The following is a 21,218-nucleotide window of genomic DNA, read 5'->3' as shown; positions in this document are numbered from 1 at the left end:
CTCATTTAATTAATTCACGCAAAACGGAAGACTTCTGAAGTGTAATGATTTGTAGGTACGTGGTATTTCGCTATGCAACCACAATATACTATAAGTTATATTAAATGTTTCTATAAGGTAATATCTAAATGTGTATTGTATTTGCGAACAATTCTTTAATTTTCTGGAATTAAATTAATGAGAAACAATTTTGTATTTACACCGCTTAATATATGTTGTTATCAGCTTACACCGATAAACATTGTTCGACTGTTTGCTATCTAAATCTCGTTACGTGGAAGATCATTCACATGTAATTAATATTTTTTTAAAGAACAAATTATTATTTCAAAGTAGCTGTACATTGAAGATAAATAGAAAACAATATCCATTTTATCAGACACATATGTACCACACTTAACTGGAAATCTTGCGGAGTCAAAACCATATTGTTTATGTCAAGATTCTGCCAGGTAAATGCGATGTTCGTGATACAGTCTAGGATTCCGACGTAAAAAGTGAAAGTAAATTATCCTAAGAAAAAAAAAAAAAAATTAAAATTACACCTTTTGACCCTTTCTCTTCTGTTCACTCTGTTTCTGTTTGTGTTGTATCATCGATTGAATTAAGTTTTTCTCAGAATCAATACACTACTAGCTTTATTCAACAAGCAACTTTAGATAGTGTAAATGCTTTCACAAGATCGCATGTATACACACATTAACTGAGGCATACATATCCGATTACTTGTACACGGGGTCATAATGATGCAGATATAAAATAAATCTCACAGACGCATACACAACTCAAGCACACATAATTGACAATACACTCATATGAACACACATGGTGATACGTAAACACATGGTCAAAACATTCCAGCAATAGGGGTATGATTTAGAAGAAATTTGGCTGCTATTTCCAATTGGTAAACCACTTATCGAGTCTAGTAATATCCTAGAGTTTATTTAATTGACAGTGCCCCACCTCTCACAACAGCTAGACATAGGAATGGTATGCGCGCTATAATATTTCTGTAGATAACACATGGTTCGTGTTTCGTAATACGTCCGTTCATTGAACATTGATCAAGGGCTTATACAGTAATGTGGTTTCATAAATAAGAAAAGAGAAAATAAGTGAGATCCAGGTTTGAATCGAACGCACAACGTTTGTTAAAAGCTCAGTTATTTAATGGTTACGTCATCACCTGTTTTTTTTTTATTCCTTAATATAATGCCAAATACAAACAAACAGTTAAAATTAAGAATTTGAATGGATAGAAAACGAGAAGTTAGCTGAGGAAAGAAGTAATAAATGTTTAAAGAAAATATAAAACAAAGTGCGTAAAAAAAAATTATGAATACATTTAAAAATTTTATGTAGTCTAGCACTCGACCTTTTCAAGTTTCAGGAAGTGAAAAAACAAACTGAAAACAAACGTAGAAAATTAAGCTTTGTACTTCCTTTATTAACATTTCTTTTTTATTCAAGCGACAAAAAAAAAGAAAGAAAAAGAAAAACGTAATAATGTATTTTTTTCCACATACCCAGTGTCATATTATATAAAGCTTAATTTCCTTTTTTAATTTTGTTACTTTTTTGTAGCCTGAAACTATATTATATTAAGCTAAATGGAATGATATAGTGTGCATGGACACATTTCAAAAGGTACATGTCTTACTGTTTTATTTTTAAGATTTAAAAAAAATATATTTATATACATATAATTATAATAATTTTAATTAAAAAATCTTTCTTCATAAATATGTATATATGTATGTATGTGTGTGTGTGAGTCTTTTATCTTTTAGTGGTTTAAGCCAGTGCATGTAGCCATGTTGGGGAATCTTCATTAGTGTTATTGCTGGTTTACCTCAAATTCATGGTGAAGCAGTGAGCCATCATAGTGACACGGGCTCATCCAACATCTCAGGTAAAAATTTGTCCATATGTTCCTTCGACATTTCCTCACAGATCTCTCAGGCCCCTCCCTGGCAAAGTACTGAGAAGTTGTAGGTTCCTGAACCCCAAGCTTCCATAGTACATTAGATGAAGAGTGAAGGACCCCCGGCACCTTATTGTGGCTTCCAGCCAATATCTTTCACATTTCTCTAGGAAGTAGAATCTCATTTCTTCTTGCTTTTCCCAGTAGCTCATCTGTTACACTGATGTAATCCTCCTAGTGCAGCAGTGCTGGATTGCCTTGAGTTTCACTGTGTGTTCGATACTTTGAGATGAACATATTTGGGAGTGTTGGTAGTCCAGATGATAAACAATTTGCTTTTTCCTTGTTCTGAATGATTTCAGAATCCAAACAGCTAGACATCTGCACATTGTTGCTATCTTAGTAAAATGTACAAGGAATGATACATTACCACCCATGTGAACCTGTTGTACCAATCCTGGTATTACAATTGACAATTCACCAACTGTAATAGCAGGATTGTAATAACTTCTATCCCTTGGTACTCTGATTACAATCTTTTTCATCATCATCATCATCATCATCGTTTAACGTCCGCTTTCCATGCTAGCATGGGTTGGATGGTTCAACTGGGGTCTGGCAAGCCCGAAGGCTGCACCAGGCCAGTCAGATCTGGCAGTGTTTCTACAGCTGGATGCCCTTCCTAACGCCAACCACTCCGAGAGTGTAGTGGGTGATTTTATGTGTCACCGACACAGGTGCCAGACGAGGCTGGCAGACGGCCACGCTCGGATGGTGTTTTTTATGTGCCACCGACACAGGTGCCAGACGAGGCTGGCTGACGGCCACGCTCGGATGGTGTTTTCTTATGTGTCACCGACACAGGTGCCAGACGGGGCTGGCGGACGGCCACGCTCGGATGGTGTTTGTTACGTGCCCTCAGCACGGAGGCCAGTACCATTAATAGGGTTCTTAAGGTTTCTCTGCATGTTGTTCTCTTCAGCCTGCTTGTTTTGTGCCATGCTTCTGTGTCTGTTTTGGTATGGTTTTTATGGCTGGATGCCCTTCCTAACAGCAACCACTCTGTAGAGTGGGCTGAGTGCTTTTTACATAGCACTCACACAGGCACAGTCAGTTTTGGCATGGTTTGTACAGCTGGATGCCCTTACAGATGCCCACCCTTTACAGTGTGGACTGGGTGCTTTTTAAGTGGCACCTGCACTAGTGGGGTCACTGAGTAACTTTGCTAGACAAAAAGTCTTTGAGAGGAGAGGGGGCATTGGAGGAGCAAATCTTCTGTCAGATGATGAAAGATTAGAGTGTGACAGAGAGGCAGAAGCAGATGTCTTGCTGTAAAGGAGGTCCATGGTTACCCAGCCACTGAGAGGGAGAGAGAGAAGAGAAAGAAAGTGAGTGTTAACTAGAATGAGGGCAGAAACAGTTACCTAGAGAGAGAGTGGGAGTTATATATGTAAATGTTGAATGATGAGAATGAGTGCTCAACACTGCATTAGCAGAGAGAATTTCTTTATTTGTGTATTGAAGCTACCATTGGTTCCATGTTGAGAAAACTATCTTAATACCTTAACAATTTTTCAAACTGATCACATAGGGGATCAGTGTTCATCTCCATGCTGGATGAAAACACAAAATGTCTTGAATTCACAGAAAGTTTTGTATATATGATTTATATAATATATATCATCATCATCATCATCATCGTTTAATGTCCGCTTTCCATGCTAGCATGGGATGGACGATTTGACTGCGGTCTGGCGAACCAGATGGCTGCACCAGACTCCAGTCTGATCTGGCAGAGTTTCTACAGCTGGATGCCCTTCCTAATGCCAACCACTCTGAGAGTGTAGTGGATGCTTTTGCGTGCCACCAGCACGAAGGCCAGTCAGGTGGTACTGGCAATGGCCATGCTCAAATGGTGCTTTTTATGTGCTACCTGCACAGGAGCCAGTCCAGTGTCACTGGCAACAACCTCGCTCAAATGTTTTTTCACATGCCACCAGCACAAATGCTAGTAAGGTGATGCAGGTAACAATCATGCTCGAGTGGTGTTTTTAACGTGCCATCGGCACGGAGGTCAGCTTGTTGCTCTGGCATGCACAATAAGCACTCTGGCATGCACAATAAGCACTAAAAATGTGCAGACAACAGACTCCCTCAAATGCTCAGGGGGATCATTAGAAGTAGTTGATAGCTTCTGTTACCTAGAAGACCTAGTTAGCAGTGAAGGGGGAGGTTCTGAAAGTGTAGTTGCTAGAATAAGGATGGGCTGGGAGAAGTTCAGAGAACTTCTACTTATGGTGGTAACTAAGGGCGTCACCGTAGAGTGAAAGGCAAATTGTATGATGCCTGTGTACATACAGCTGTTACATGGCAGTGGAATATGGGCTTTGACTAGAGAAGATCTGCGAAGGGTTGAAAGAAATGAAGCTAGCATGCTCTGCTGGATGGGTAATGTCAGTGTGCATGCATGACAGAGTGTAAATAGTTGAAGAGGAAAACTGGGTATAAGTGGAATTAGATGTTGTGATGCGTATGGATGGGGACACTTGCGTAAAAGGTAGTAAGCTTTAATTGTGGATAGAACCCGTGGAAGGGGTAGACTCCGGAAGACATTTGATGAAGTGATGAGATAGGATCTTCGGATGCTGGGGCTCACTGAGGAAATGACAAGAGACCAGATGTGGCAATTTGCTGTACTTGAAAAGACACATCTATTTATCTACCTATCTGTCTATCTATCTATCTATATGGTTGGAAAGTGAATTTCTTAACCAGACAACTATGCCTTTGCTTACATGTACACACACACACTCTCTCTCTCTCTCACACATATATGTATGCAAGCGCATGTGCTAGCTCTGTTGTGGCTATATGTCTTACAGCTCTACTGCCTGCTGCAGCTTCATCCGTTTAGATGTAGTATGGAGCAACAACTCATCTTAGAAGATACATATCATGCATGGATGTGAGACAAGCAGCATGGATGTGAGACAAGCAGTCTAGGAGGTGTGTGTCTTCATAGCTATACTCACGTTTTGTCTATGTTCTAGATATCTTACTTTTTAAACTTCCTGATCTGGAGAAATACATCTGGCCACAATATTTGATATCTGTCTTCACATTGAGCTTTATTCAATAATAATAAGATTATTGTTATATTTTTTGCCAATTAACAGAAGACACATGGAATGGAGAACCACTGAAGGGTTCACTGGATATGTGACAAAAGATTTTAGACAAAGGCCACTAAAATAAGAATAATAATAAAACTGAAGTGAAGAATGAGTATATAAGTGCATGTGATTAATTTCAACACACAATTTTGCATCAGAAATTTTGCAAAACAAATACATTAACGTAACAATGAAATTATTGTAATATTAATAATCAACCTGTAAAGTCATATAATATTAACAATGATAATAGTAATCTTTTCTTCATTACTTTATTCTGTTTTATGTCTTGGCTTTAAATATAAATAAGGAGAGAAGTAAAAATACTTGTACCTGGTTTGGTGTGATGACTTCTTGGATGATGGAAGGAAAAAGCATACTATAGCGTGGGCCAAAACAGTCCAGATATTTTTTGTAGTGTCACTGATGCTTGACACAAGAAGAGGGAGGAATATTGCCTGAAGGTGAAAATCATTGTGATCTTGTATCAATGACAATGAAGTTAGTGCCCTGCAGTGCAAGCTGTCCATAAAATATTGAATACTAAAACTGCCCCCCAAAAATCACTTTTGAAAAATGGGTGACATATTTTAAAGGTGAGATAGCAGCCTGTGAAGTCACCAAAAAGCTTCATGTAGGGAAAAAAAATATCCTTGAGACATTCTGACAAAAAGGGAATACACATTATTCACTAGCCTTCTCTTTAATAAATTTATACCACAATTTATTGGTTTCAAATTTTGTCACAAGACCAACAAGTTTGGGAGAGTGGATAAGCCAATTACATTGACTCCAGTACTCAACTGATACTTATTTCATCGACTCTGAAAGGACAAAAGGTAAAGTGGACCAGGTGGAGTTTGAACTCAGAATTTAAAGATGGCCAAAACACTGCAAAGCATTTCAGCTGGCATGCTAAAGATCCTGCCAGTTTGCTGCCATTATGCCACTATATATTACCTATAACTTTTAGTTGCAAGAACAGTTTTAAGAACTCAGCAAGTTTTGTTAAATTGTGGGCTTCCAAACTAATCTCAAATGGTCTATGCATTGATTTTTTTTGATCCTATGTAATGTCATGTTGGTGAATTACTTTTTTTGCTAACAACATTATTTCAGTTTTATCCTCCATGATTTCTGTAAACCTTTTCGCAAAATTTGATTTCATCATAAGTAATTCCTTTGTGACAGAAGGTTAATAATCCCAGTTATTGAATTTTATGAATTTAGATATTGTTGAACTGTTCCTGCTTTCACACTTGACAAAAGAACTCCCAAAGGAACAAAGTTGAAAGTTGTTTTTATACTGATGATGGGTTACTAAATACTAATAAACTAAATCTATAACATATTGATAAACTAAGGGAAAATTTGCACCTATTCTTCAATGAACACATGTTAAAAAAATTCCCTATTGACCATAACATTGCATCTGCAAATTCCCTTGATATAATGCTAAGTGTAAATATTTATGCTAATCTTACCTCCAACCAAATCAAATCCTCAACTGTTAACACAATTTTATAGAATTTGTTATTATGAAGGTGGTAAGCTGGCAGAATTGTTAGCATGCTGGACCAAATGCTCAGTGGCATTTCATCCGTCTTTACATTCGGAGTTGAAATTCTGCAGAGGTTGACTTTGCTTTTAGTTCTTTTGAGGTGGATGAAATAAGTACCAGTTCAACACTGAGGTTGATGTAATCAACTAGCCCCCTTCTACCAAATTTTTAGGCCTTGTGCCTATAGAAGAAAGGATTATTTGTTCCGATACGTGTTTCACTGTTGTGAGAGTTTGGAACTCTGCATTGGATGTTCCGAATGAAGTTGGATGCTTAACTACAATGCAGATTATTATAAGTATTTTGAGAAGGAAGTAGAATGAAATTAATTGGCAGAGAGAGATTAAGTCAGATGAAGAAACAGGAAAAAGGGAGACAGACAAGGAGAAAGAATAAAAAGTGAGGGAGAAAAAACAGAATAAGAAATTAAAGAAAGAAAGAAATGGAAGAAAAACTAGGTTGGACAATCACAATAGGGATAAACAAAAAATATATAAACAACTTAATAAAGGGAAAACGAATATATAAATAAATGTACCCAAGAGATAAAGGGCAAGAGAGAAAGACAAGAAAGCACACATACATACATATGATGGGCTTTCAATTTCCATTTACCAAATCCACTCAAGGCTTTGGCTGGTCTAGAGCAATAGTAGAAGGTACTGGGCCAAGATACCACCAAGTGGGACTGAGCCCAAAATGATGTGATTGGGAAGCAAACCTCAAACTGCATGACCATTGTGCCTGCCCTACCTCCCTTCCCCACCTCTCTATATATGTATGAGGACAGCTTGCGTATGAATGAGGACAGCTGCATAAAGAAGTACCTGTCACTGAAAATAGATGGTACCCATAGAAGAGGGAGACCCAGGAAGATGTGGGATGAAGTGATAAGGATTGATCTCAGGATGTTGGGTCTCATGGAGGAAATGATAGTGGACCAAGATGTCTGGCAATATGAGGTTCTTGAGAAGGCTTGTCCACATCAGCAAAACTTATTTCTAGAAGCACTGTGTGCCCCACCCACACTTAACAAGAAAACTTCTCACACACCCTATCACAACAAACCAAACTATATCTCTACATCTCTCTTCCCTGCATTTCCACTTCATGCACTCTGCTTATCTCCCACTCCCCAATACTGTCCTCTTGGCTGTGTCTCACTGTATCATATCATTGCTATCGGTAACCCCCAACCTGTCTGTTCCACCCACACATAACAAGAAAACTTTTCACACACCCTGTCCCAACAAACCAATCTACATCTTTACATCACATTTCCTCCTTCATACACTACACCTACCTCTCACTCCCCAATCCTGTCCTCGTGACTTTGCTTGTTTGTATCATTGCTATCTGGCATTCCCCCACCCACTATCCTGCCACTTATATTACTACTTTCAAACCTCAAGGGTATGCCCTGGCACTTCCCACCTTCTATATCTCTCTTCCTTTACTCAACCATCCCATTTATATTCTGATCCCCGTCCATTGTGAGTATGCCCTGCACTTTGCTACCATGTATATCCTGCCGTCTCCCACTCTCTTTCTCCTTCTCCTGCACTTCCCTTGGGTTGTATCTCCTTGCAACAGCACACCTGTTTCTGTCTTCATTCTTGATCGCATCTGGTCAGGTAACCTTGTACCCCAGCTACAGTAATACACCTGTTTCTGTCTAGTCAGTCCAGATGCCACTTAAAAAGCATCCAGTCTACACTGTAAAGGTGTTAGCATTTGGAAGGGCATCCAGCTGTAAAAACCTTACCAAAACTGACCTTGCCTGTCTTGTACCACGTAAAAATCACTAAGTCTACTCTGCTGAGTGGTTGGTGTTAGGAAGAGCATCCAACTGTAAAAAATCCTGCCAAAACAGTTACAGAAGCATGGTGCAAAGTCTGGTGCTGGCTCCTGCCTGGCCAGCTTCTGGTAAACTGTCCTACTGATGCCAGCATGGAAGGCAAAGTTTAAACGATGATGATGATGATATATATATATATTTATACATGCACACACATACACACACACACATTGTATATCTATTTATGTTCCATTCACAAATAAATAGATGTATGTTATTGTGCTGGTAAACCAGATTATTTCTTCATACCTAAAGGTTTTATCTAGTAGACGTTAGTCAATAATACTTATTGGTGGAGTTTGAAGTAATTCTACAGGTTTGTAACATTGCTGTATATTGAGCATTTTGCATTTTTGCACGAAATACAATAGTATACACATGCACATATGCACACATACACACATACATGCACACATATACCTGTACACACAAATGTATATGTGTAAGCACATATATGTGTAAGCACATATATGTGCACATAAAAACAGACATATGCACAAAGGTACACACATATAGAGAAAAGTAGAGGAGTAGATATTGTATAGACATCATGTTAATTCTTAAAAAATTTATCCTAAGGGTATGATATATAACGAACTGCTTTAAAGATAGAAAGACAAAAATATATATATATATAAAATGTTTTAAAAAATGTCTGAATCTCTAAAGAAACGAAAAAAAAAAGATTAACTGAAAACTCAGAACCTAAAAATTTCTAACAAAAGTCAAAATATGCAAAAAGATAAAAGAAAGAAAGGAAGAAATATATGGAGAGTTCCAAATATTTGTGGGTTTATTGAGTTATTGATCTGTAATTAGCCACTATTGTTAACATCTTAGCTAGATTTACTGCTAAACCTGTTTCACCAATATCTCTCTATATCTCTGTGTGTCTCTATCTGTCTGTCTCTCTTTAGAAACATTGTGGCTCCTAATTCTTCTAAGGTGGGGGTAATATAGTAGTGGTTGTATAAACTGTGGTAGTAGTTGTGGTGTAGGTGATTGTTTAGTCCCCTGTCAGTCCTTACCTATCGGACCCATGGTTTAAATTATTCTGGGCATAGCTATCAAGTTTTTCTCTTTGAATACCTAGGATCTTTATAAGATAACAGGCTGGTAAGATATGATGTGACAGTTTCTTGCAACCACATAAAAGCTCCTAGTGGTGACAATTCTAGTTGTAATAATAGTTGTATAAGAGTTTTAGAAGTAGTTGTATTGTGGTTTATGTAGTAGCCTTAATAGTAGTTCTAGAAGTTGTGGTTGAAGGTAGAACAACTGCAGTAGCTGCAGTTGTAGTAGCAATTCCGTATCAGTCCTGACTGAGCCGACTTATAATGAAAGATATTCCAGTCATAATCATTAATCCATTTTTTTTTCAGGCATAACACTTTTATGATTACATTTTCCACTGTATCTTATTTTTCAAAACAAGGGGATATGATATGAATGAGATTTGGCTACTATTATTAGGCCCATGTAGAAGTTTCTTGTTGACTGAATGAAATTCAAGTTCATTTTTTAATGTGAGGAAGTATGACAGTCTGACTGTCTGCAGTTTAATTTACTATGACATTTGGATAAAGAAGCCATTCCTGCAATGAAAGACTCATTGATTTCCTTGTACAACTTTTAACTTCTACAGATAACCCTGTATATCTTCAAGACATGATGCACATCAAATATTCAGTTTTCTTAAAGTGTCTGGAATATATCTGATGTTTGGTTATAGTATTTCTCCAGTTTTAATTTTCTCTCTCACTGTTTTGCATCTATGTTCTACAAAATTGGAAAAGTTAATGTTGCAGTTTTCTGCTCTGATATACTTGTTTAGAATCATACTAATTTGTCAGTCTAACTTTAAACATTTAGAATATCCACTTTGCAGTAGAGATCCCTTTCATTTAGATCAGCATTTTCTAACATTTTATCATACTGATCCATTTGGGAAAATCAATAAAATACTGTGACACTTTTTTTGAAAGATTAGAAACAGAAAAATCTGCTAATTTTATAAAATTAACATATAATCTTTTACTCTTTTACTTGTTTCAGTCATTTGACTGCGGCCATGCTGGAGCACCGCCTTTAGTTGAGCAAATCGACCCTGGGACTTATTCTGTGTAAGCCCAGTACTTATTCTATCAGTCTCTTTTGCCGAACTGCTAAGTGACGGGGACGTAAACACACCAGCATCGGTTGTCAAGCAATGCTAGGGGGACAAACACAGACACACAAACGCACACATATATATATATATATATATATATACATATATACGACAGGCTTCTTTCAGTTTCCGTCTACCAAATCCACTCACAAGGCATTGGTTGGCCCGGGGCTATAGCAGAAGACACTTGCCCAAGATGCTACACAGTGGGACTGAACCCGGAACCATGTGGTTGGTTAGCAAGCTACTTACCACACAGCCACTCCTGCGCCTGGATGGTTTGATAAGAGCTGGCTAGGCAGGAGCTTGCACCATGCTTCAAAACAGACACAAAAGCATGGTGCAGGGTCCTGCCTGACCAACTCCTGTCCAACACTTGCCAGCATGGAAAGAGGACGTTAAACAATGATGATGAGGAGGAGGAGTAGGAAAAAGATTTGGGCTTTGTAAACATACTAGAATTAAACCATAACAGCATTTGGGTTGAGACCCAAAGGTTAGGAACCTCTGTTTTACAGTGAAAAAGATTGTTTCCCCCACCCCACCAAAAAAGGCCTAAAATCATCACTCCAGGTCCTTTATGTGAAGTTGAATCTTCCATAAGCTTTAATGCACTAAACATTATTTTTCCAGAATATGCACTGCAGAAATTGGGATGCATCTAATATGTCTGTGCTTCTTTTATGCCATCCAATATTAGATGCATCCCAATCTTTTTTATCTTTTCTCTTTCAGCTTCACTTGACATTGACCCAAATGTCATTGTTCCTTCCCTTTATTTATCTCATCATTATTTTTCATTTTATAATCTTTTTCCATGACCCTCAGGAAAAAAAGGCAAACTCCCATGATTTTATTTTTTTTAGAGCCTCCATAATGGTGGCCCTCAAAAAAAGAATTTATCTTTATACTGGATTGCTTGCAACAGATTGGGCACCAGTAAAAGTCCCCATGGGAACAGCTGGTGGTGTTAGACAGGATGACAAATTAAACCTATTTTGGCTGTTATTGGTTTGAAATCTGCTGTTGCTTCCAAACCTAATTTATCGTAACTTAATTGTCTTCTATTCTGATACTGTGACATACATTTACCTGATTGTCGAGACACTTAATTTCGTAAAGATATATATGTTCTTTTATAGGTTTCAATTATTGGGTTGTGCTGATGCTAGGGAAATGCATTCTATTTACGTTTCTTAATTTATCTTCTCATCTATTACAGCTTTTATGATCACAGTTGTTTTTTTGTTTTTTTTTTATAATTTATATTCATTTTCATTATTACTACCTTCCTCATTTGCATATTCTAAAAATGTTATTGCTTTGGTATCATGGACTTTTGATAATAAGTATTGTAGGTTCTGATTGACATGTTCCTGAAGGTTTTTATTCATTCCTAATTTAGGCTTAAATTAAAATGGACAATAAAACTTTAAATTTGGCCTAAATTAAAAATAGAGAAAATCCTTTAGGAATGTGTCAATCAGATAATGCTACAATGGTACCTATCAAAAGTCGACAATATTGGAGCTATAACATCTTTAGATTATGCAAATGGGAAAGGTAGTAGTAATGATTATTGATTTCTTCATTGATCACCTATTGAACTTTACTTTATTTCAAACATGTAAATCTCATTCAACATGTTTTCCTCCACTTCTGTAATCTACTATGATTTGATAGCTGAATGTGTTTTGAGATTTTCCATTAACATCCATCACTTTAGTTGCTCTTACCACAGTTTGATCTGAAATGGCTATTGTTTAGATCAAGGTCAATCTTGAAACAGTAGACCTATAATCAAAAGCATTCCAGTTATGACCATCCCACCTCCTATGCAAGCATAATTTTATGCTCTAATGTGTCCTTTAACTTTAAAAAAAGTAGTAGGTCCTAATTTGAAGGAGATATGGTTGCTATTTCTAGCAGATTGAACAATTGCATAGAATCTCTTTCTTGACTTGTTCCTATGACTGATTCCCACTACTTCCTTCTGTTTTCCATTGTTGGTTCTTACTAGTTCCTGTTGTTGGCTTACATGGTTGGTTTCTATTAGTTCTTACTGTTTTTTTTTTATTTGCAGGATCTCACAGTTTTTTTTTAATGATTATCATTTCATTTCTGCTTTCATCATCATCATTATCATCGTTTAACGTCCGTTTTCCATGCTAGCATGGGTTGGACGGTTTGACCGGGGTCTGGGAAGCCAGGAGGTTGCACCTGGCTCCAGTCTGATCTGGCAGAGTTTCTACAGCTAGATGCCCTTCATAACGCCAACCACTCCATGAGTGTTGTGGGTGCTTTTCATGTGCCACCAGCACAGGTGCCAGGGGAGGCTGGCTGCAGCCACAATTGGTTGGTGCTTTTTATGTGCTACCGGCACGGAAGCCAGTCAAGGTGGTGCTGGCATCGGCCACGTTCGGATGGTGCTTTATATGTGCCACCAGCACAGGTATCACAACTACAATTTCCATTTGATGTTCATTTGATGTTGATGTACTTCACTCAATAGGTCTCCTCAAGCACAGCAGGTCACCCTACGATCCAAGGTAAGCACAGCAGGCCGTCCTGTAAACCAAGGTACTTTGGATGGGCTGGGGCTGCTATGTGAAGCTGATGCAGGAAACAGCCATGAACTCACATTATTTGTCAGGTCTTCACAGTCACAGCATATCTCCAGAGATCTCAGTCTTTCGTCATTGCTTCTGTGAGGCTCAACGTTCAAAGGTCATGCTTGACCACCTCATCCCATGTCTTCCTGCGTTTACCTCTACCCTTGATTCCTTCAACTGTTTGGGAGTGGCACTTCTTCACACCTCTCTCCTCATCCATCTGTAGTACATGACCATACCAGTGCAAACCTCTCTCTTGCACGCCACATCCGATGCTTCTTATGTCCAGCATTTCTCTCAAAGCGCTTACACTCTGACGTGTGTGCACACTGACATTACACATCCAGTGGATCATGCTAGCTTCATTTCTTTTGAGCCTGTGCATGTCCTCTGCAGTCACAGTCCATGTTTCACAGCCGTGAAGCATGGTAGTTTGCACGCATGCATCATACAATCTACCTTTCACTCTGAGCGAGAGAACCTTTGTCACCAGTAGGAGTAGAAGCTTTCTAAACTTTGCCTAGGCTATTCTTATTCTAGTGGTGACACTTTCTGAGCATCCACCTCCACTACTAACTTGGTCACCTAGGTAGCAGAAACTATCAACTACTTCTAGTTTCTTCCCCTGGAGTGTGATGGAATCTGTTTTCTGAGTGTCTGTGGTGTCTATTGCCCCTGTGCATCTGCCGCACACGAAAGCTATCTTCTCAGTTAATTTTCCTTTGATATTGCTGCACCTCTTATGCATCCATAGCTTACACTGGGTACATCTTATGGAGTTTCTACCTACACCTTTTCTATAGATCGAGCAGGGCCACCTACCTGAGGTGGTGTGTGATAGGTTTGCCTTCCTACTTACTATAACTTTGGTCTTTGCTACATTTACTCTAAGGCCTTTTGATTCTAAACCTAGCTTCCACACCCGAAATTTCTTTTCTCATTCTGGTAGTGATTCTGCTATGAGGGCCAGGTCATCAGCATAGAGGATCTCCCAGGGGCAACCTGTCTTGAATTCCTCTGTTATTGCCTGGAGGACTATGATGAATAAAAGGGGACTGAGGGCCGAACGTCGGTGGACCCTTACTTCTACCCAGAATTCTTCACTATACTCGGTGCAAATCCTAACCTTACTAATGGCCTCTCTGTATAGGGCCTGTAGAGCCCTTATTAACCATTCGTCAATCTCCAGTTTCCGCATTGCCCACCAGATTAGGGATCAGGGGACCCTGTCAAAGGCTTTCTCCAAGTCCACAAAAGCTATGTAGAGGGGTTTATCTTTAGCTAGGTATTTCTCTTGCATTTGTTCAACCAGGAATATGGCATCAGTGTTACTTCTACCCAGAACAAAACTGAACTGCATCTCATCTAAGCAGACTCTCTCCCTAATGAGATGGGCTATGACCCTCTCTGTGACCTTCATCACCTGATCCAGCAGTTTGATATCCCTGTAGTTGTTTCTATCAAGAGCATCACCTTTACCTTTGTAGCAGACTATGGTGCTGCTACGCCAGTCATTGGGTATGATTCCATTATGAACTACCTGGTTTACAATGCGGGTGACTAGGCCATAGCCCACACCACCAGATATTTTAAGCATCTCAGCAGTGATTCCTGATGGGCTAGGGGCTTTTCCTGGCTTCATACCCTTAATTGCTATATCTACTAGGGAGCTGTCTATTGGGATAGTTGGTCCTCTACTGGGTCAATATTTGGCAGGCTCTCCTTCTCTCATTCATTCTCCACATTCAGCAGTCTTTCATAATGGCTTCTCCAAGCCTCTTTTTTTTCAGAAACATTAAAAGCAAGTGCACCATCAGCCATGTGGACACATTTCTATCCTGTGACATCACAATTTTCTCTCACACACTGTCTAGCAATCCGAAATACCTCAGTTCTTTGGTCCTCACATCGCTGGACATTAGCCAACTTCTTCTTTTCTGCTTCACCCTTGGCTATGTATACCTGTCGCCCAGCCTCTCTTTTGGCTACCTGGTACAGTTCCCTGCTACCCCCACCCTTCCAGGCTTTCCAGGCCTGTTTCTTTGCTCTAATGGCTTTGTCTACTGTACTATTCCACCACTACCACGTAACACTAGGTCTGGAAGGGACTTTGCACCATTTGCAGACTTGGTCTGTGACACTCAGCAAGCTGTCCCGTAGGAATTTCCAGCTACCTTTTATGTCCGATGTCTGTAGCTCCTCCTCCCTCTCATCAAATTTCTTGATGAGGATGTCCCTAAATCTCTGACCATGTGAAGGGTTCTTTAGCTTCCAAATCCTTCTTCTCCCTCATAAATCAGTATTGTGGTGTAAATACTAAACATTCTTCCTTGATTTGATAACAATACCTAATGGCACAATCTAAGTTAATCTGTGCGGTTACTCTCAGAGAATATGGTGCTAAGTTGAATTTTATCAGGTTATTGGTCATTAATATTCCACTTCTACCTTTCAACGGCAATGTATTTGCTAATGAGAGAACCCTATATTTTTCCTCACCCTGCTGTAATAACAGACAAATATCCTTCATATCACACAAATTTAAGCACCTTCAAAAATAAAAGTTGAGCCTGAAAAGGACTAGGGTAGTCACTGATGAAATAATTCCCTTTAGCCCTACCTTCAATACTAAAAAAAAATGTCATATAGGAATGACAGAAAGTAAATTCAAGCAGTGATATAAGAACACTGCTACACTGAAGCATAGTAACAAAAAAAAAAAAAATCTGCTAAGTCACATCTAGAAATGAAAATGCAGTGGCCAAAACTTCATCATAAAGTGAAGACTACTGGAAAGGTCAAAATAATAAAAAGATAGAAATAAAGTATGAGAAACCATACCAAATGAGAAGATACCCAACATCTAGAACACACACAAGATCTGAAATTTAACTAATGTAAACAGTTTGTGAAACATTTGCTATGATACAACTACTGGATGAAAGATAAGAATATGCTATGCTACGTAGTGCAGGAACCTACTAAGATATCTCTGTGCCGAACTTTTTTTAATTCTGTTTCCATGGAAATATAACTTCATTTTTCTAATATATTTTATACATCGTGTATTGAAGGTTTTGATTTTTGTTCAAACTAACGTTAACACACACACATACACACACGTGTGTAAAGAGTGATCATCAATAGATAAAGTAACTAAGATCACAACTAGTTTGATAGATGCATTAAAATGTTATTTATCTTAATGTAATGAGAAATTCCAGAGAAATATGCACTATTTATATGGAGTGACTGAGTGATGGAAAAAAACTGCAAAGAAATTTTAACTGAGTAGGTTTTATTGACAATTTATTGCTTCTTACCTCCTGTTTAACTTTATTAACCACATCTAGCCATACTAAGTCTTCAGGTTTGGTGGCGTCAGAGAATCAACAATCTTTCCTTTTCCTCAAGTAAATATATTATTTTTTAAAAAGTCCAAAATATAAAATAAACATTTTCAAGTTTCTTAAAATATATAACTTCTTTTCCTTCATCCTGTTATCTCAATAAATAACCGTTTATCCCACTTTATAATGTTTTAACCTTTTTGGCCATTTCTTTTTCTTTTTATTTATCAAGTGAATGTATAATATGCTGTTGTCTCTTGCAATTATTGAAGTGAATTTGTTTTGTTTTATTTGCAGAGTCTACATGAATCAGTCAATGTCTGTAAAGAACGTAGCACTCATCCTTATTGATCTACAGAATTCATTTATCACTGGAAGATGGATGAGGTATTTTGGCGAACAAGACATTACAAAGATTAGATCCTCATTCGATAACTGCTTATCCCTTTTAAAAGTTCTGCCACCGGAATTACCAGTATTATTCACTAGGGTGCCATTTGGTAGAGAGTCTGATTTTCAATTCTTTGATGGAATTGATTCAGTTGTTGCTGAGAGAAAATATAAATGTATAATCAAATCAGATACAAACATTATGGATGCTGATGGCATTAAAAATTGGATGGATGTGATAATGAGAAGCCAAATATCAACTGTTGTCATTGGAGGATGTGTGACAACAAGCTGTATTCGAAACTCTTCCAGTAATCTTGTCAAACATTATAAAAATATATCTGGTGCCCCAAACTTTATTGTTGATTTAAACTTATGTGCTGCTCGTAACCAAAATTATATACCACGCTGTTCTCTCTGCATGAACAAATATCTAAATGGAGTTTCGGATTTCTTTTGTGGGCAATGCGAGACCCTGGGTGAACCCCTAGAGTCACCAGTTGACAGAGCTGTGTCAGATATGCAAAACGCTGGTGTTATTGTAGTAGATAAATTTGAGTGGGAATCTTTGATTAGCAAATAGAATTTAATTTCATCCATTAGTTGTTCTCAAATTGTTATTTAGCAAATAAATATTGATTAATGGCTGTATGTAATTAATAATTTTTGTAATAACTATTTTTATAAGCATATCAATATTGTGTGTCTATTTATGTAATTATAATGAAACTTTAATATAATTTTATCCAATTTTTGTTTATATTTCATGGAACAATATTCTTGATTGTAAATTATAGAAATAACCATAAGAAGAGAATTTCTTCTGTTTTCTTCTGTCACAATCGGATCCTTATCTTGTCATTTTGTTAATTTATCTAAAATAATTGCAATTACTGATCAATATTCATCCTTCATCTGCGCTTTTTCTCAATATTTTAATTCTTTATCCCTAATCCTGATATAATACTAATACACTCTGCCTTAATATTTGGATATGCTGCCATGCTACAAGTAATTTCTATCTTAATTATGGTACACTTTGATTTGATCATAGCGTAATAATTTTATGCAATTAAAGCATAATAACAATGCTGTAATTACTATATGCTATTGGTGTTATAATTTTCTTTGCATGCTACATATTTTGCATCTATAGAGTGATATCAATGTAGACTAAAGACTCATTTAAGCCAACTTCTATCTTGGACTTTTCACACATCAACTAACATAATCTCATCTAATCCTTGTTTAGTCTCCTATAATCCTACATCACTGACTGAAGATCTGTATATTGTACCTCAGTGCTAGTATATTCTGCTCTAATGCTAATAGACTCTTCTTTAATGTTGTGTATGCTGTCATAATGAATGTATTCTGTTATAATACCTCAATCCTTTTTACAATTCATTAACATTGCATCATACTACCTTAATTTAGTATACTTGGCCTTAATCCTAAATTAATCTGTCTTAATTTGAGTATACTTAACCTAATTCTTACTATGCTCTGCCTTAATTCCAGTATAATCTGCCTTACCTTGAATATAGTTGGCCTTAATCCTACTGTACTCTGCTTTAATGCTATTATCTACTGCCATGACCCTTGTATACTATATCTTATTACTAGTATATTTTGCCTGTGCTTTAATAAAAGTATATCCTGCCTTATTACTAATATATTCTGCATAATTTTATAATATACTGCATGAACTGTAGTATACTCTGCCATAACCCCAGTGTACTCTGTTGTAATACAACTATGCATTGGATACAAAATTCAATGTATAGTTGTATTAATGCAGGATTAAGGGAGAACTCTCTACCCTAATACTAGTTCTCTAGTCATAACTCTAGTAACTAGTATATTCTCCTCCAATATTAGTACAACTCTCTGTAATCCAATTACATGCTGTCTTGATCCTTGTATAATCTGCAGTAATTCTTATACACTCTGTCTTAAAATTACTATACTCTAATCCTATCTTAGTATACTTTCCCTTAGCTCAAGCATACATTAATTCATCTCTTGTAGAATCTAGCCATGCTACATGGCAGTGAAACATGGGCCGTGACTGCTGAGGACATGCGTAAGCTCGTGAGGAACGAAGCCAATATGCTCCGGTGGATGTGTAATGTCAGTGTACTTACTCGACAGAGCGTTAGTACCTTGAGAGAAATGTTGTACCTAAGAAGCATCAGTTGTGGTGTGCAAGAGAGACGATTGCGCTGGTATGGTCATGTGGCGAGAATGGATGAAGATAGGTGTGTGAGAAAGTGCCAATCCCTAGCAGTTGAGGGAACCCGTGGAAGAGGTAGACCCAGGAAAACCTGGGACGAGGTGGTGAAGCACGACCTTCGAACGTTAGGTCTCACCATGGAAATGACTAGAGACCGAGATTTATGGAAGTATGCTGTGCGTGAGAAGACCCGGCAAGACTAGTGAAGCCATAACCCGTGGCCCCTACCTGGGACGTAGTCAGTCCACCTGTGCATACCTTCCTTCTTGTGACACTTGTGAAGACCTGTTGAGGCAAGTGAAAATCAATCAAATCAAATCAAATCAAATCAAACCAAATCAAAATCGATGAACATCAATGGAATTTGTATCCTTGTGGTATCAGTGCCGGTGACACATAAGAAAACCATCCGAGCGTGACCGTAGCCAGTACCGCATCGACTGGCCTCCGTGCTGAGGGCACGTAACAAACACCATCCGAGCGTGGCCGTTCGCCAGCCTCGTCTGGCACCTGTGTCGGTGGCACATAAAAACACCATCCGAGCGTGGCCGTCTGCCAGCCTCGTCTGGCACCTGTGTCGGTGGCACATAAAAACACCATTCGAGCGTGGCCGTCTGCCAGCCTCGCCTGGCACCTGTGTCGGTGGCACATAAAATCACCCACTACACTCTCGGAGTGGTTGGCGTTAGGAAGGGCATCCAGCTGTAGAAACACTGCCAGATCTGACTGGCCTGGTGTAGCCTTCGAGCTTGCCAGACCCCAGTTCAACCGTCCAACCCATGCTAGCATGGAAAGCGGACGTTAAACGATGATGATGATGATGATGATGATGATGGTGATGATATATATACTCTACTTTAATTTTTGTACATTCTGCCTTAAAACTAGTTCATACTATCTTAAATTTGACCTAATACTATACTAGAATACTCTGCCTTAACCCTTTTGATGCACACCCACCTAAGACTACCCTTTATTCTATGATACAAACTTCCTGTTTTTAAGTGATCTAAAACAGGAATTCCATCAGAATTTTGTGTTAATTCATGCTCCAAAACGTTATCTTAATAAGGGCAAAGATTTTTATTAATGTTTTCATTATTTTCAAAATTAAGTAAAATGATGATCACAATCTTCATTTTTTAATAATAAAATTGAGGCAATAAAAGACTGAGAATCATTGGTCCCATAGTTATGAGAATAGCAAGACACACTGCATCAGATGACAGAAAGAAACACAGGGTGAAGAGACAACCTATGATGTCCTATTTATTTTTAGGAGTGGCTCAATAAATTTTAGCTATAAACACAATCCAAACAGACAACCTCTATGTAGTTGCTTGACTGTAAAATGCTGCCATCAAATCTTTCTCTAATCACATATTGCTGACCATAAAGAAAAGAAAAATGTTTTTGAAAGGGGGAAAAACCGTTTGAGATAGTCATGGTTGGAAGGCCTTTAATCTAAGATCTGCTTGCTCAAAGTTGGTCTAGAACTCATAAACAACAGCAATACCATATATAAACATACTAATGTAGTAATGACTAACCAGTGTGAACAAGACTGAGGCATTGAATGTCAATCACTAGCAGCGTTGGGATTATTTCAGCCTTCTGTCAGTTCTTGTCGTGTTTTCAAAACATCAGTTGACTTTGAAAATGTAAAAGTTCCTGACCTCAGCAGCTTCCAGTTGGCAAGACTCAGTGTCTGCTCACTTGATGTTAGCTTTGATCTTATCGTTCAATATATTCTGTACATTAATGCAGTTTGAGAATTATTATGTGTTGGAGTATGAGAGTTTTATGTAGTTATAAGTATAAATTAATCAGTTTAGTAGATATAAATGTCACTCATATATATTTAGATAATTGGAAACCAATATACCTATGTGTGTGTGTATTTCTCTCTCTCTCTCTCTCTCTCTCTCTCTCTCTCTCTCT

The 21,218-nt window shown here is 37.9% G+C and overlaps 1 protein-coding gene across 3 annotated transcripts; it reads left to right on the top strand.

Annotated features, from left to right (window-relative positions):
- Positions 1 to 220: 220 nt before the first annotated feature.
- LOC115232409 lies at positions 221 to 17,697 on the top strand. Of its 3 annotated transcripts, none has more exons than XM_029802266.2 (3): positions 221 to 452; positions 1,588 to 1,650; positions 16,949 to 17,697. In XM_029802266.2, the coding sequence occupies exon 3, from the start codon at positions 16,956 to 16,958 to the stop codon at positions 17,622 to 17,624; it is 669 nt and encodes a 222-aa protein (XP_029658126.1). In that variant the 5' UTR covers positions 221 to 452; positions 1,588 to 1,650; positions 16,949 to 16,955; the 3' UTR covers positions 17,625 to 17,697. The 3 variants fall into 3 exon arrangements, with proteins under 3 accessions (XP_029658126.1, XP_036354805.1, XP_036354808.1); XM_036498915.1 differs by lacking the exon at positions 221 to 452 and adding an exon at positions 8,775 to 8,835 and having other exon boundaries at positions 1,586 to 1,650; XM_036498912.1 differs by lacking the exon at positions 1,588 to 1,650.
- Positions 17,698 to 21,218: the final 3,521 nt, after the last annotated feature.

The sequence above is a fragment of the Octopus sinensis genome, linkage group LG2 (genome assembly GCF_006345805.1).
Source record: "Octopus sinensis linkage group LG2, ASM634580v1, whole genome shotgun sequence".
In the NCBI taxonomy this organism is placed as follows: domain Eukaryota; kingdom Metazoa; phylum Mollusca; class Cephalopoda; order Octopoda; family Octopodidae; genus Octopus; species Octopus sinensis.
The sequence above is the reverse complement of the archived record's forward strand: the minus strand, read 5'-3'. Positions and strand labels throughout refer to the sequence as shown.

What these genes read in the sequence shown, in the direction of transcription:
- LOC115232409 (XM_036498912.1), top strand. Translation starts at nt 16,956, where the DNA reads ATGAATCAGTCAATGTCTGTAAAGAACGTAGCACTCATCCTTATTGAT.